This window comes from Tupaia chinensis, unplaced genomic scaffold (genome assembly GCF_000334495.1).
Source record: "Tupaia chinensis unplaced genomic scaffold, TupChi_1.0 Scaffold139935_1, whole genome shotgun sequence".
Taxonomy (NCBI): Eukaryota; Metazoa; Chordata; class Mammalia; order Scandentia; family Tupaiidae; genus Tupaia; species Tupaia belangeri.
Genome location: NW_006199814.1, coordinates 449,529 through 465,531, shown reverse-complemented (window position 1 = coordinate 465,531; position 16,003 = coordinate 449,529). Strand labels below are relative to the sequence as shown.

At 37.0% G+C, this 16,003-nt stretch overlaps 1 protein-coding gene across 1 annotated transcript in view; it reads left to right on the top strand.

Moving 5' to 3' along the window:
• Nucleotides 1–16,003, top strand: part of CFTR (CF transmembrane conductance regulator) — a 218,658-nt gene that overhangs the window by 112,397 nt on the left and 90,258 nt on the right. Inside the window, exons 12-14 of the mRNA XM_027765925.1 lie at nt 7,167–7,261; nt 10,797–10,883; nt 14,622–15,345. Of these exons, the coding sequence (XP_027621726.1) occupies nt 7,167–7,261; nt 10,797–10,883; nt 14,622–15,345 (906 nt within the window). The remainder of the gene's footprint in view (nt 1–7,166; nt 7,262–10,796; nt 10,884–14,621; nt 15,346–16,003) is intronic.

Here is a 16,003-nt window from a genome sequence, read left to right as displayed (position 1 = left end):
TATTATAGTATTCTGATGTTGATTCATCAAGCAGACTACTATGGTGTTGTCTGTTAAAATATTTATGTATCTAACTAGATATTTTCCTCAGTTGTATGTTAGTCAATTAGCAGAGAGTGTAGGGATTAAAAAATGTCCTTGTTTGTTTTCACTGCTGAAACATATTCTAGTGGAAATTTCAAATCAGCTATCACATAGCCATTCTGAAAGTGAGGTAAAGTTTATCAGGAAAAACAAGGTAAAACATTTACATCCCTTCTCTTGATTTCTTTTTCTATAATAAAGTAATAAGATGAATTTAAAAATAATGGTATAATTTAGCATTGTTACATTAAATTAACTGGTCATTTCCAGAGTGGTGGTATTTGAAAGGTTAGCAGAGAAGTCAAGAGCCTGACTGGGGGCTAGTTCTGTAGTGCCACAGTTAACAGATCCAACCTGGCTGACTGCAGTCTGAATCTCAGTCCTGGGGGCTTGACATACATGCCCCAAATCCTGATGGGATGGAAAAATGGAGGAAAAGGGATTAAGGTGTGACCCTGTCCCATTGGGGGATACTTTTTCATTCCCTTTCTCTCTTAATTGCCCTCTAACAATTAAGAAAGAAAAAATGAAGGAAGGAAGGGAGGGAGGAAGGAAGGAAGAAAGAAAGTATCCTTTTTTTTTCCTTTCTTTTTTTTTTGAAGAGAGATTTTTGCTGTAGGGCTGTGTGTTCATGGTAGAGACAGAGAAAGACAGAGAGATAGAAAGCGAGAAATCATCCTTCGGGGGGCTGATACTCCAAAATCCCTTCTTCTCTATTCTCCTCTCAGGATCTTGGGCACACATGCACATGGGCCCAGCATGAATTTTAAGTCTTGAGGTCTCAGACTTAAACCATGGTCGATTAAGTGGAAGTCCAGTGATGTAACCATTATGCCATCTGCTGGTTCTTAAAGATTCTGTCTAGGAACATCATGTCTTTACTTCACCCTGAGAATCCTGACTTTCAGTTTTTAAACCTATGACCACATACGTAGACATTACAACAGTGTATTCAGCAAGATCTTAAAGATCTGAGACTTGAACCCAGGGCTTCTGCTTCTAAATCAGTGCTTTTTCCATATACCATCCTTTGTATAATTCTTACAATAATATAGTAATAAAGGCTATGTGACCTTAAGAATATGTTTTTCTTTTTTCTTTTTTTTGGAGAGGTTTTTCACTAAAGGGCGCGTATGCTCGCCAGGCAGACAGAGAGAGACATAGAGACAGAAAGCGAGAAATCACCCCCCGGGGGAATGGTCATGCCGCAATCCCTTCTCCTCCATTCTCCTCTCAGGATCTTGGGCACACATGTACACGCGCCCGGCGTGAGTTTTAAGCCACCGGTCCGGGATGTGAACCGCGGTCGACTACGTGGGAGTCCAGTGACATAGCCATTACGCTAACTGCTGGTTCCCAAGAATATGTTTTTCTTTCAATGCAAGAGCAAGTCATAGTATCATCTGGAATAAACATTCTACTCAAGACCAAATGGAAATGAATGCCATATACAGATCATTGATCAATACTTCATTTAAAAAAAAAGTCACTTATATTTGAGTTTATGTGATGGACCAATGTCATTATATTGTGCTACTTCAATTTTTTTCAGTTTTTAAAGGAAGACAATATTATCCTCATTTTGTAGATGGAGACTTGAAGCCCAGAAAAGACTTGGTCTGTAGCAGTTTGTCCAGTTGGTAGCAGAGACAGGGCTAGAAAACAGGTTATTCTGCCCTGCGACCAATACTGTCACTCACGTTTTCTATTCTGTTTAACATTTTATTTTTGTCATTAAAAACACTCTGCCTAATTGTCACATTTTATTTCATTGCTTTGCATTTAGTGACTTGTTTTATAAAAACCATTTCTTTAATTTCCATTCACTCTGTATGAAACACAAACTATTCTTTGACCCAGGATTTGGTTAGAGGAATTGAGTCACAAAGTTGTTAAGTAACAGATTTCACAATAACTCTGGCTGACCAGGTTCAATTTCTGGGTCTGATTTTATCCATTTTAATATTCAAGCTTTGTTACCTATTGAGCAATCACCACAGGTACAGTCTACATGACATTCAATAGTTCTCAGAATGAGTCTCACAAATGTAATTCAGATTTCAGCATACCAGTTACTTGGAGCAAGGACGCCTTGGCGCAGTTCTTCATGGCATTTTCACAGGATGTACAACTTTCCCAAGTGTGGGGTAAGGCTTCACACTGAGCGACCCCATTGACTCTAAAGTGGGCCAAGGAAGAAGGGAGCAGATGTCTGTGTCTCTCAGACATTTCCCCAGGCAGACCTGAGGAGGGGTAGAGGAGTAGAGGGTTGAGGCCATAGGTACTGACTGAATGCTGAGAAGACCAGGCACTAGGGCACAATGTGCTGTTAAAGATGCTCTGACATTGTATGTCTCTGAAGATAAAAAGGAAGCAGAGTAGCTTATGGTTACAATCTATATGGACTTTATTTAATGCTGTATCAAGAAACCACCCAACGGTTCCTTGTCTGAACTCCTGTTTTTCTTAAAGCGTTTTCTTCTTTGCCTTGACTAACCTCAAGTTGGGATTCAGAGAGTGGGAAGATCTAAAGGTGTGATGTTTCTGGTCCTTCTTAGAGGAATTTGGTGTTTCATTTAATCTGAGCATACAAAGCTTAAGCTCATGTGAGGATCTTGTGATTTCTTTTATATAATATTTTGTTTTACCCGATTCACTCTTATTTCCTTGATTTGCTTACACTGTAAATATTATAGGCTTCTAAAATAAAATTTGAGTGAAACACCTCTTATTTATCATGCCTTGAGAAATCAATGTAATAAAATTGCAATGGTAGTTTTGGGACATTTAAATTCAATGGGGATATTTACTAAAGTGTAAACTGTGGTTCCTTGTTTTCTTATTTGTTATCTTTCCCTTCACTTCATTTTTCTTTAATTCCTTGTTTTGCCATTATCATCATTATCTTCTTTTTTTTTTTTTTTTAAGCAGGTTTCTACTTCTGACAATTATTCCTTTTCCTACTTTATTTCTTTCCTCTGTTCACCTTTTGTTACTGTTTTCTATGCATCCCTTTCTTTGTAAATTACTATTTAATTAACTCCCTTTTTCCTGTTCTCATCCTTTCTTCCTTCATTCTATAAATATTAAATGTTTATTATGGGCTAGGATTCTTTACCCTCTAAATCAATAATCCAGTCCCTAGATTTAACTGTGTCATACATACTATCAAAATTATTACTGAGGGCCAGCCCTTAGCCTGGTAGTTAGGGTCACTGGATCCCAGATGGCCAACCCCATGGTTTCAGTCCCAGACGTGGAAGCTTGAGAAACATACCAGGTACATGTGTTCATGACCAAAATCTCAAAAAGAGTAGCAATGGAGAAGGAAGTGTGATTGCAGTGTGACTATTACTATGAGGGCTGCTTTCTTGCCTTTTTTTCCTGTCTCTCCCTGCCTCTCTCCTGCAAGCACCCATGCTTCCTGGCAAATTAAAAAAAAAAGGGGGGGGGAGTAACTACTGATACTTTTAAATTTAAAAAATATTTTTAAAAGTTAATTGATTTAACTAACACATGGTGAAATTCAAATTAGCCAAAAAAAAAAAAACCCTAATAATTTCAGTGACCTCTGACTTTTTAGTATATTAGAAAATTTGCCTCTTTTACAAAAGTCCATGCTCAATCTATTCATATAAGGCAATTCATTCTTTATATTTTTTTTTTCCAAAGATTTAATATTTTAAAAGGGAGTCAGATTTGGGAAAGAAAACTACAGGACAGGAAAAGAGAAATATACAGGTGAGCTCTCCTGCGAATTGATATAGAACGAGAGCAAGGATGGGATGTATAGGACCGTGCAGTAAAGGGTTGATAAGTGGAGTTGTTCATGGGAGTGCTCCTGCAGCAAAGCTGAAGATTTCAAGCTCTGGGGTATAAAATGTAGCCGCAGTCCTCCTTATTTGAACGCAACCCCTTGGTAGGTGACCCAGTTCATGAATTGAATAAAAGAATGACTACTTCATCCATATAGAAAGAAATGAAGCATTTGGTTTCAGGGGTCTCATAACCACTGGCCTCTCTCTATGCAGTCTATCTGAGTCTCAGTGACCTCTCTGTGTAATATTCCTCTAGCGTCTGAGCAGGAGACGCCACTGAGTCCTACAGCATCTTTACCATGTCAGTGTTTTCTATTTCTTGTTTTTTCTTTTCTTTTGTATTTCTCCTTATTTTTTAAAGTTTATTTATATGATCAGAGGCTTTTGATCACTAGTCAGAATTTTTTAAATTTAATTTTATTTATTATTATCATAATCTTGTTTCTATTACATGGAATCACATATAACTTTACAGTGCATTACATTTCTTTTTCCAAAAGGAATACCAGGCATGTCAGTCAATACAAAGACATTAAAATCCCAATCATTATCATTAAATAGCTTTTCATTATTTTTTCCAGATTATTACTATTATTCCAATTATTTTTTTAAACATTCAATCACTATTTATCATCTTACAAGCAACCATTTTGGGTCCAGCCCAGTCAGTCACTTATCTAACTGCAGTGCTGGAAGTCACATGGCTAACTGTGGTTTGGATTGCTGGCCTGGGCCGCCTGAAACATTTTGGGTGTGTGCACACGTGCCCAGGATCCTGATAAGCTAGAGGGCTAGAGGAAGGGGACTGTAGTGTGAGTAGACCCTCCAGAGGGTGCATGAATTTAAAAAAAAAAAAAAAAAGTAAAGACTTTGATATTTTCAATATAATTTTGGTGGATTATCTCTGAATTGTTAAAGAAAAAGGAAGAAGAGTATGGAAGAGAGTTTTTATTTATTTATTTATTTATTTATTTTTTGTGAGAGGTTTTTGCTCTAGGGTACATGCGCTCACCAGACAGACAGAGAGAGACAGAGAGACAGAAAGTGAGAAATCAGCCCCCCCCAGGGGGGATGGCCACACCGCAATCCCTTCTCCTCTATTCTCCTCTCGGGATCTTGGGCACGCACGCACATGTGCCCAGTGTGAGTTTCAAGCCACTGGGTCCGGGACTCGAACCGCTGTCAACTACATGGGAATCCAACGACATAGCTGTTACGCTAACTGCTGTTAGGAAGAGTTTTTAGTAGACAGAGAGAAGGTTTTTGAGGGAACCAAAAAAATTCCTACCTATATAACTCTACTCATGCTTCAAGTCTCAGGCCAAATCCCATCCCTAACAGAAAGCCTATAGTATTTTCTGTTTATTGTGTAAATACTTAACTGTACAATTACTTTGCAGATCAATTGTGTATTGTTCCATAACCTATAGTAAAAGAGCTAATTAAATCTTCGAAGTTTTATTTAGCTTTCTCCAGATAATGTCTTACCTTTTAAATTAGATTTACAATGCCTTGGAGTCAAGGACTAGATCTGATAAATCTAATTTTCTTTTACAATGTCTAGAATGGTTATTGCCAGAGAGATGTTTATTAACTGGGAGAAAGGATGGCAGGTATGGCAGGAAGGTGACAAAAGAAGCAAAGCACATTTGAAGGGGACACAGGAATGTGATACCAAGGATGGAGGAAGGAGAAAACGGTTTTGGTTAATGGGGAATATAAGAAGTATGGAAAGAAATTGTCTTCTGGGGCCAGTAGGTGGCATGGTGGTTAAGGTGCTGGACTCTTACATGGCCTACTGAGTTTTGAGACCTGGGCCTGGTGACTTGCTTTCTCACTTTCCCTCCCTCTGTCTTTCTCTCTGCCCCTTTCTGTTCAAATTAAAATAATTAATAATAACAATAATAATAATAAAATAATTCTAAAAAAAATTTAAAATTAAAAAAAAAGATTTTGTCTTATACTCATGGCAGTCCACTAAAGATGCCTAGATATTCTGATATGTATTTTTGTGTGTGTGTGAATAGTGTTCTTTTAGTATCTCTTTTTAGGTTTATTCATTTTTGAATATTTCCTTTTGAATGAGTTAATTTAAATCAGAGGAAAGAGGACTTTAGTGTTACCAGCACTTTGGTTTGTATAATGAACTATAGATGATCTATACATATTTATATTCCTATAATTACATGTTTTACTTTCTGATATTTTACAATTCAATTTTTTTGAGAGAGATTTTTGCTATAAGGCTCGTGCGCTCACCAGAGAGACAGAGAGAGACAGAGAGACAGAAAGTAAGAAACACTCCGCAGGGGGAATGACCATGCCGCAACCCCCTTCTCCAATTTCCTCTTGAGATCTTGGGCATGCACGCACACATGCTTAGCATGAGTTTCAAGCTGCCGGGTCTGGGACTTGAACTCTGGCCAGCTATGTGGGAGTCCAGCAACATAACCATTACTCCATCAGCTGGTCCGTATTTTATAATTCTTTTTTTTTGTTTTTCTTTTTTTGGAGAGGTTTTTGCTATAGGGCGCATGTGCTCGCCAGACAGACAGAGATAGAAAGTGAGAAATCACCCCCCAGGGGGGATGGCCACGCCGCAATCCCTTCTCCTCCATTCTCCTCTCGGGATCTTGGGCACGCATGCACACATGCCCGGCATGAGTTTAAGCCACCGGGTCCGGGACTCGAACCACGGTTGACTACGTGGGAGTCCAGTGACATAGCCATTACGCTAACTGCTGGTTCCCCTATTTTATAATTCTTAATGATCATGAATATTTTCAAAATTAAAGAGAAACTTATTTCTAAAATTTCAGCAACATTGTTTTGGTCAATTTAATTAATTGCATTTGAAATAATTGAGATACAGTGTTCAAAATTTCAACTGCAGTTAAAGTAACAGTGTGATATGGTACTAGATGGTGGTATAGTGGTGAAATGCCACATTCTGTGAGGTGACCCACAGGGATGGTTGCTGGTTGACATCGTGAGACCTCACTGAATATGCCATGAAGACTCGTGACCATGATCTGGGCTAGCTGGGCCTGCTGCTGGTGCATCATGGTACCAAGACCCTTTTGAGAGTGCCATATCTCTGTTTCTCTTTCTCTATGACTCTCTTGCTCATGGAATAAATAAATAAACCAACTTTTATTTTTTTAAGCAGTAGCGTGATATATGATTATGTTTAAAGGAAAAGGTGGCTTTCCAAATCAGATTCATTGAATTGAATTCAGTTCTTTTGTTTTGTTTCGGTAATAGGACATCTCCAAGTTTGCAGAAAAAGATAATATAGTTCTTGGAGAAGGTGGAGTCACACTGAGTGGAGGTCAACGGGCAAGAATTTCTCTAGCAAGGTGAATATATGATTATTGATCCATCAGCATTTAATATAAATATCATGCATATAAAATTATAGACATTATTTCTTTAGTTCTTGCTTCTGGAATTGAAATAGTGCTTTTGTTTGTTTGTTTTAATTTTTTTTTCTTGCTAGGAGATTAAAATCACCTTTAAGAATGATAGGTATTACAATATAGTTTTCAGATTTTATGGTGCTTCTTCAAAATGCGTACACTTCTGTGGTACGAGTATATGTGTTTGCCTTATGGTGTGGTTTACCACAAACAGAAAACTCCGGAATTCTGTATAGTACAAGGAAGGAGAAGATGTAAATTTCTGTTTATTCCGTCATTCACTTCTTGTTCTTCCCCCTACCCGCCACAAAGCTCACACCCCCTTAAGGCTTCTATTTCTATTTCTTGGTTTAGATTAAGATACATTTTCAACTTTTTTGTCATCATTTCGTTGCCAAAAATAGCAAGGCAAATAATGTCACTTGACTTCAAGTCTATAATCTTCAAATAGGATAGTGTATGTAACACTGTGAGGGGTAGGAGATCCCTTGGTTGAGACATTCTTGGTCCACACATTTAGAAACTGTCAAAGAGAAGCACATACATTTGTGTCAATAAGAAAATATTATAGTTAAAATGAGACTTTCGGTTTAAAAAATGATTGTGATATGGGATATCAAATGTCTTTCAAGTTTTATTTGAACAGGATTCTCACTGGGTTGCCAACGTTGTTAGCAAGAAATTGCTTAACTCTTTGCTGTTTTGGCTCTTTTCCTTTACTTTCTCTTGCATTCAAAAGCTGAGACAGGAAACAGTCAAGTCACTGAGCAGCTGTGATTGCCTAGTGTTCTTCTAGGTCTGTGTGTAAACTCAATCCCCATTCAACCCTGAGAAGGAAGAACTGTTCTTCTCACTTTCCAGAAGAGGAAATGAGAAAAGGAGCCTCCAAGACATTAACTTGCCCAAAACCACACACCGAAATGGTAGAGTCACAGTTTTAACCAAGTCTTCTTGGCCATTTACATTAAACCATACCCTGAGCTTGGAGTTATACTGTGAAAGAATAAATCAATATGGATAATTCACAGATGATAGCTTCTAAGTAATTGGAAGTTGATTAATTTACCTGTGAGCCAATGGAAGACTTACCTTACGTATCTCATTTCAAATTTAAATAAGATACAATATGTGAGTTCTGGGCAGTCAACATAGAATTGGCTTGTATTAGTTTAAACTTTGGTTTTAGTGTCAATCGCACACTGTATGGAGTACTACTAAGAATAATTATCTCTTATTATGATCAGAAGGTGTAATTGTCCGGTTTTAGATGAAAAATCCATGATTTCTAATCTTATAAGAAAATGTGGTCATCGATGTTCGGGAGAGAGAGAAGTGAGAATTGGAAGTGGGGAAGAAAGACTTTGAGGGCACATCTTCATAGGGGCCTCTATAACGCTCTTACATATTATCTTCAAAAATAATTTACACTATTAGAGTTCTTTTAGATTTTACTTTGACTTTCTGTCATTTTTGGTTTTATTTTAATACTTCTCTAAATGATGTGCTGACTGAATAAATTTTTTTAAAAAATAAAAGTACATGGAATCTTATGTAGTTGGGAAAAGATTATTACTAACCGTCATACCTGAAAAATTCAGTTACTCTAAAGAAATTATATCATTTTCATTAGTATGAAAACTTTACCTCCATCTTTTTTTTTTTTTAACAGAGATTTTTGCCACAGGGCATATATACTTGCCAGAGAGACAGAGACAAAGAACAAAAAGCAAGAAATCACCCCTGGGGGCATGGGCACACCACAATGCCTTTTCCTCTATCTCCTCCTAGGATTTTAGGCACACATGCACTCATACATGGCCAGTGTGAGTTTTAACCCACCAGGTCTGAGACTAAAACCACAATCGGCTACAAGGGAGTCCAGCAACATAACCATTACGCCATAGGCTGGTCTCTGTAACTCCATTTTATTACTATTTTATGATCAATTTTATGGAGATCTTAGTTTTTTAAATTATTTTTTATTTAACTTTATTTATTATTATTATTATTTTCCAGTTTTGATTAGAGAGAGACAGAGAGGGAAAGTGAGAAAGCAAGCTACCAGGTCTAGGACTCAATCCGTGATCGGCCATGTGGGCGTATAGTGCCTTTAGCCACCATGCCACCGGCTGGCCCTGAGACTTTAGTTGTTTATAAAATTTCATTTTTGGAGGTCAGCAGGTGACAGTGGTTAAGGTGGTAGACTCCCACATGGCCAATCATGGCTTGAGTCCCAAACCTGCAGCTTGAAAAATCACACTAGGAGCGTGTGCATGCATGCCCTAAATCCTAGGACAATGGAGGTGAAGGGATTTGTGGTGTGGCCATCCCCTTTCTGGGGAGTGATTTCTCACTTTCTCACTCTCTGTCTCTCTGTGTCTCTTTCTGGCAAGTGCAGATACCCTGTGGCAAAAACGTTAAAAACAAATCTATTTTTTAACTTACAATGTAAAATAACAGGGGTTTAAATTTTAATTGTGAGTTATTCATGCTTCCCTTGTTTGGAATGTTTATGAATGTGGTATCCGAGACTGAGAGTATAAGGAACCAAAAGTAGTATCAATTATACAGCTGCAAAGCCCTGCTATTCATTTGTTGATCGCAGCTAACACTGAAAAGCACTTAAAAATAATTTTACATAAGTGCTGCAATTTATTCGCTGTCTGACTTTTTATAGGTTTAAAGTAGTCTATTTCCTTCATTCTTTCCTTACCAAAATGCAAAATTTTTAAGGGCAGAGACAGTGTTATTTTTGCCCTTATATTGCCCACACATAGCATGGTGTTTGGTTCTAAGTAGACACGATTGTTAAGATGGTTTTAATCTCTTCTATCTAAGGTAACATTTAAAGTGTAGGATATGGCACAATATAGCTTGTAACTTCGCTTATACATCACTTATAGTTAGCAAAACCATGTTAGCAGTTCTTAAAGTTATGAAAAGCCATAGAAATCATCCATGACATCTATTTATTCCTCATTTAAAATAGTCTACACTATTGGGACCAGCAGTTAGCGTAATGGCTATGTTGCTAGACTCCTACGTAGTCGACCACGGTTTGCGTCCTGGACCCGGTGGCTTAAAACTCATGCCAGGCGCGTGTGCATGTGTGCCCAAGATCCTGAGAGGAGAATGGAGGAGAAGGGATTGCGGCGTGACCATCCCCCCCTGGCGGTGATTTCTCGCTTTCTGTCTCTCTGTCTCTCTCTGTCTGTCTGGTGAGCACACGCACCCTATAATGAAAACCTCTCAAAAAAAAAAATAGTCTACACTATTAAAGACAAAGGTGTAAAAGGAGTTTTTAATAGTGCTACTTTTGCATATGTTGAAAACTGTTATTTCAGTGAAAGGATGTGGTGACCACACTGTAGTGCATGGAGTAAAACCGTTTTATTTTTATTATTCATTTATTTAATTATCAGTGCTAAATGGCACAAAAATATTACAGAAATCTAATTTCCATTTTTCTCTTTAGAGCAGTATACAAAGATGCTGATTTGTACCTATTGGATTCTCCTTTTGGATATCTAGATGTTTTAACAGAAAAGGAAATATTTGAAAGGTATGTTCTTCAAATAACTTACTATAATGCTCATGATAAAAGATAAAAAATAGCAACTATATTAGAGAGAGACAGAGAGGGAAAGTGAGAAAGCAAGCTACCAGGTCTAGGACTCAATCCGTGATCGGCCATGTGGGCGTATAGTGCCTTTAGCCACCATGCCACCGGCTGGCCCTGAGACTTTAGTTGTTTATAAAATTTCATTTTTGGAGGTCAGCAGGTGACAGTGGTTAAGGTGGTAGACTCCCACATGGCCAATCATGGCTTGAGTCCCAAACCTGCAGCTTGAAAAATCACACTAGGAGCGTGTGCATGCATGCCCTAAATCCTAGGACAATGGAGGTGAAGGGATTTGTGGTGTGGCCATCCCCTTTCTGGGGAGTGATTTCTCACTTTCTCACTCTCTGTCTCTCTGTGTCTCTTTCTGGCAAGTGCAGATACCCTGTGGCAAAAACGTTAAAAACAAATCTATTTTTTAACTTACAATGTAAAATAACAGGGGTTTAAATTTTAATTGTGAGTTATTCATGCTTCCCTTGTTTGGAATGTTTATGAATGTGGTATCCGAGACTGAGAGTATAAGGAACCAAAAGTAGTATCAATTATACAGCTGCAAAGCCCTGCTATTCATTTGTTGATCGCAGCTAACACTGAAAAGCACTTAAAAATAATTTTACATAAGTGCTGCAATTTATTCGCTGTCTGACTTTTTATAGGTTTAAAGTAGTCTATTTCCTTCATTCTTTCCTTACCAAAATGCAAAATTTTTAAGGGCAGAGACAGTGTTATTTTTGCCCTTATATTGCCCACACATAGCATGGTGTTTGGTTCTAAGTAGACACGATTGTTAAGATGGTTTTAATCTCTTCTATCTAAGGTAACATTTAAAGTGTAGGATATGGCACAATATAGCTTGTAACTTCGCTTATACATCACTTATAGTTAGCAAAACCATGTTAGCAGTTCTTAAAGTTATGAAAAGCCATAGAAATCATCCATGACATCTATTTATTCCTCATTTAAAATAGTCTACACTGTTGGGACCAGCAGTTAGCGTAATGGCTATGTTGCTAGACTCCTACGTAGTCGACCACGGTTTGCGTCCTGGACCCGGTGGCTTAAAACTCATGCCAGGCGCGTGTGCATGTGTGCCCAAGATCCTGAGAGGAGAATGGAGGAGAAGGGATTGCGGCGTGACCATCCCCCCCTGGCGGTGATTTCTCGCTTTCTGTCTCTCTGTCTCTCTCTGTCTGTCTGGTGAGCACACGCACCCTATAATGAAAACCTCTCAAAAAAAAAAATAGTCTACACTATTAAAGACAAAGGTGTAAAAGGAGTTTTTAATAGTGCTACTTTTGCATATGTTGAAAACTGTTATTTCAGTGAAAGGATGTGGTGACCACACTGTAGTGCATGGAGTAAAACCGTTTTATTTTTATTATTCATTTATTTAATTATCAGTGCTAAATGGCACAAAAATATTACAGAAATCTAATTTCCATTTTTCTCTTTAGAGCAGTATACAAAGATGCTGATTTGTACCTATTGGATTCTCCTTTTGGATATCTAGATGTTTTAACAGAAAAGGAAATATTTGAAAGGTATGTTCTTCAAATAACTTACTATAATGCTCATGATAAAAGATAAAAAATAGCAACTATATTGTCAGAGGCTGCATATTAACTCTTCAGAAATATATCTACCATGTGTGACTCAACATGCAAAATGTAGCATAATACTAATTCAAAGCTAATCTTTCCTTTATAGTCAAAATTCAATATCACTTTTATCAAAATCTTTTCTGACTACCTCATGCTAAATCAGTTTAGTATAATAATCACTATCTATGTAGTTTTTATGCTGTTACTGCCCATCATACCTTTTATTATTTTAACTGGTTATTATACTTAAAATTTTACTTTGTGTAAAATTTTATTCTACTGTTTCCTTTGGTAGTAAACTTAAAAAAATAAAAACTTTTAAAGAAGAGTTTCTTTCTTTCCTTCGTGAGAGAGAGCAGGAAAGAGACAACCTTGTCAGGGTCTCATCAGAATGTGATTTCCTTCCCCCAGTGAGGATCTTAGGTGCATGCATATCTGGTATGTTTCTGATCAACCTGGGATTCAAGCATGTGACCAGCCATGTGGCTTCCAGCACTGTAGATTATTCGTCACTGCCTGTGTCACTGTGGCTAGGCTTTTTTTATTTTTTATTTATTTATTTTTTTATAGACAGAAACATGCTATGTCATGATCACCTGCTTCAACTTCTCAAGCACCTGAGATTAGAGGCATGCATGACTACTCTTGGCATATAGGGTGGCCTGGAAATAAAATCTAGGCCTCTTATGCAGCTTCAGCCTACCAAGTAGCATCTTTAATCAGTGTACATGACTGTGGTTCATTACTGTTACTGTGGTCATTAAACAGTAAAATTTCCTAAGAAACTACACATGCTGAGTTTTAGATTACTCATCTACCTCAGTAACTCTTTGGAGACCTCTTCCTTTGTGAGTTCAGTATTACATTTCCTTGGAATTCCCGTTAGGGCTTTTATGTATGGAAGTTCCTGGGAAAAACAGTTGGTTATATGACTTGATTTCATGGTCTATAAAGTAGTTTATAAGAAGAGAAGTCATTATATTGTTCTAGAAATAAAGATTTTAAGCAATAAGGATGTTTATGTATCTGTATATAAAATGGCTACATTATTTGTAGAAGTAATTTTTCTAGAGTTTAAATTTAATAACCAAGATACCATTTTTACAACCCTGCAATGTGGTAACTTCTTTATCAATATATATTTTATTTTATTTATATTGTCATGTTATGGGCTGGTTTTTGTGGATCCTATATGCCTGACTGCATAGTTCAAATCCAGCGCCAGGATTTGAAAAGCACACCAGACACATATGCATGTGTACTCAAAGTCCCAACAGGATGGAAAAGTGGAGGAGAGGCATGCTGGTACCCTGTTAGGGTGTGCTTTCTCCTTCTCACTCTCTGTCTCTCTTTAGTGAGCACATGCGCCCTCTGGCATAACTAAACAAACAAACAAACAAATAAATAAATTGTCATGTTAGTATGTAAGAGTATAATCTAGAATGATGGCTTTTTCTATGTGATACATAATGCCTAAATGAGACTACTGATCTACCTTGGGTGGTTCTAGTCAGTATTTATCTCCAGATTGGAAGAAAATTAGGAGGTTTAGTTAAATTTAATTCTCAGATTTTTAAAAAACAAATCAGATTGGTTTTAATATAAGCTGTTGAAAGCTATATTAGCGGCCAACCTAAAATGTAAAAGGAAATTAGTAAGAAAGTTAAAGAACAAGAAAGCTCAGACATTTTTGAAGATATGTGAGAATATAGCCCTTTAGGGACTTTAAAGATCATCCAACAATTCTCTAATTTTCTAGATGAATAAACCAAGAGAGAGAGGGATTATGATTTGTTCAAAATCGAACACCTATTTATTATCAGAACAGTAATTCCACTCTAGGTCTGTTAACATTCAACTTTACAATATGGCATGCTGTATCATGCTATAATAATTCAAGAGACACCAGATTAATTACTATAGAGTATTTACTTTTAGAACCATTTTAAGTAAAGTAATAAAATTATATAAATAGATGTTATGCAATAAAATACTAATACAACTGCTAAAATGAAATATATATTATTTTGCTAAAGCATTTATTAAATTGATATTTATATCTTTTATATTCTTAAAGCTGTGTCTGTAAATTGATGGCTAACAAAACTAGGATATTGGTCACTTCCAAAATGGAACATTTAAAGAAAGCTGACAAAATACTAATTTTACATGAAGGTAGTAGTTATTTTTATGGGACATTTTCTGAACTCCAAAATCTACGGCCTGACTTTAGCTCAAAGCTCATGGGATTTGATTCTTACGACCAGTTTACTGCAGAAAGAAGAAATTCAATCCTAACTGAGACCTTAAGGCGTTTCTCCTTAGAAGGGGATAATGCTGTCCCTTGGAATGAGACAAAAAAACAATCTTTTAAACAAACTGGAGAGTTTGGGGAGAAAAGGAAGAACTCTATTCTCAATTCAATCAACTCTATGAGAAAGTTTTCAGTTGCACAAAAGACTCCATTACAAATGAATGGCATTGAAGAAGATTTTGATGAACCTTTAGAGAGAAGACTGTCCTTAATTCCAGATTCTGAGCAGGGAGAAGCAATCCTGCCTCGAAGCAATGTGATCAATGCTGCCCCCACATTTCAGGGATGTAGGAGGCAGTCTGTCCTCAACTTGATGACACAGTCAGTTAACCAAAGTCAAAGCGTTCACCGAAAGGCCACAGGACCCACAAGAAAAATGTCACTGGCCCCTCAGGCAAACTTAACTGAAATGGATATATATTCAAGACGGCTATCTCAAGAAAGTGGCTTGGATATAAGTGAAGAAATTAACGAAGAAGATTTAAAGGTATGTATAAATTATTAGTCATCCCCTTCCCCAACAGAATGCAACTAAGTAGAATATGTCGATGGAAAAACTAGACTCTAAAATATTGAAGGAAATTTATTATAAGCTGTATAATATAAGTGACCACAGTCTGGAAAAACATAACCTCAAAAAGTCTTGAGAAAGTGCTTCCAATTTGACCAGGACACAGCAGATCTTTCATACATTTCAGGAAAGTAGAAGTTACAATCAAAGTTGTAAATCAATACATGGAGGTTACCCATTGGTTTGGCCCAAGAAAGTGGGATACCTTGAAGTGAAGAAGGGGTGGTGGAGCTTACAGATCACAGGTAGATTTAGAGATTTATTAGTTTGTTATTGACTAAAAGAACATAGCTTTTTTAAAAACTTGGAGTCAGTAGCAAGGAAGAAAGGAAGGTTTAAACTCAACCTTAACATAGATAAGGAAGTTTACTAATTATGTGATGCTATGCCAGAGTCAAGGTATGAGAAATAAGACACAATTACTGAGGCAAGGTGACCTATTCAGTAAGATTGATAGCCATGTAGGTGTGGACTTCCCCAGGTTGCTTAGGGAAGAAATTTTAGAACAAAGAAAAAGTGGGCAGAATTTAGTCCTCAAATACAATATGTAGAATGTAACAAAACTTGATTATGT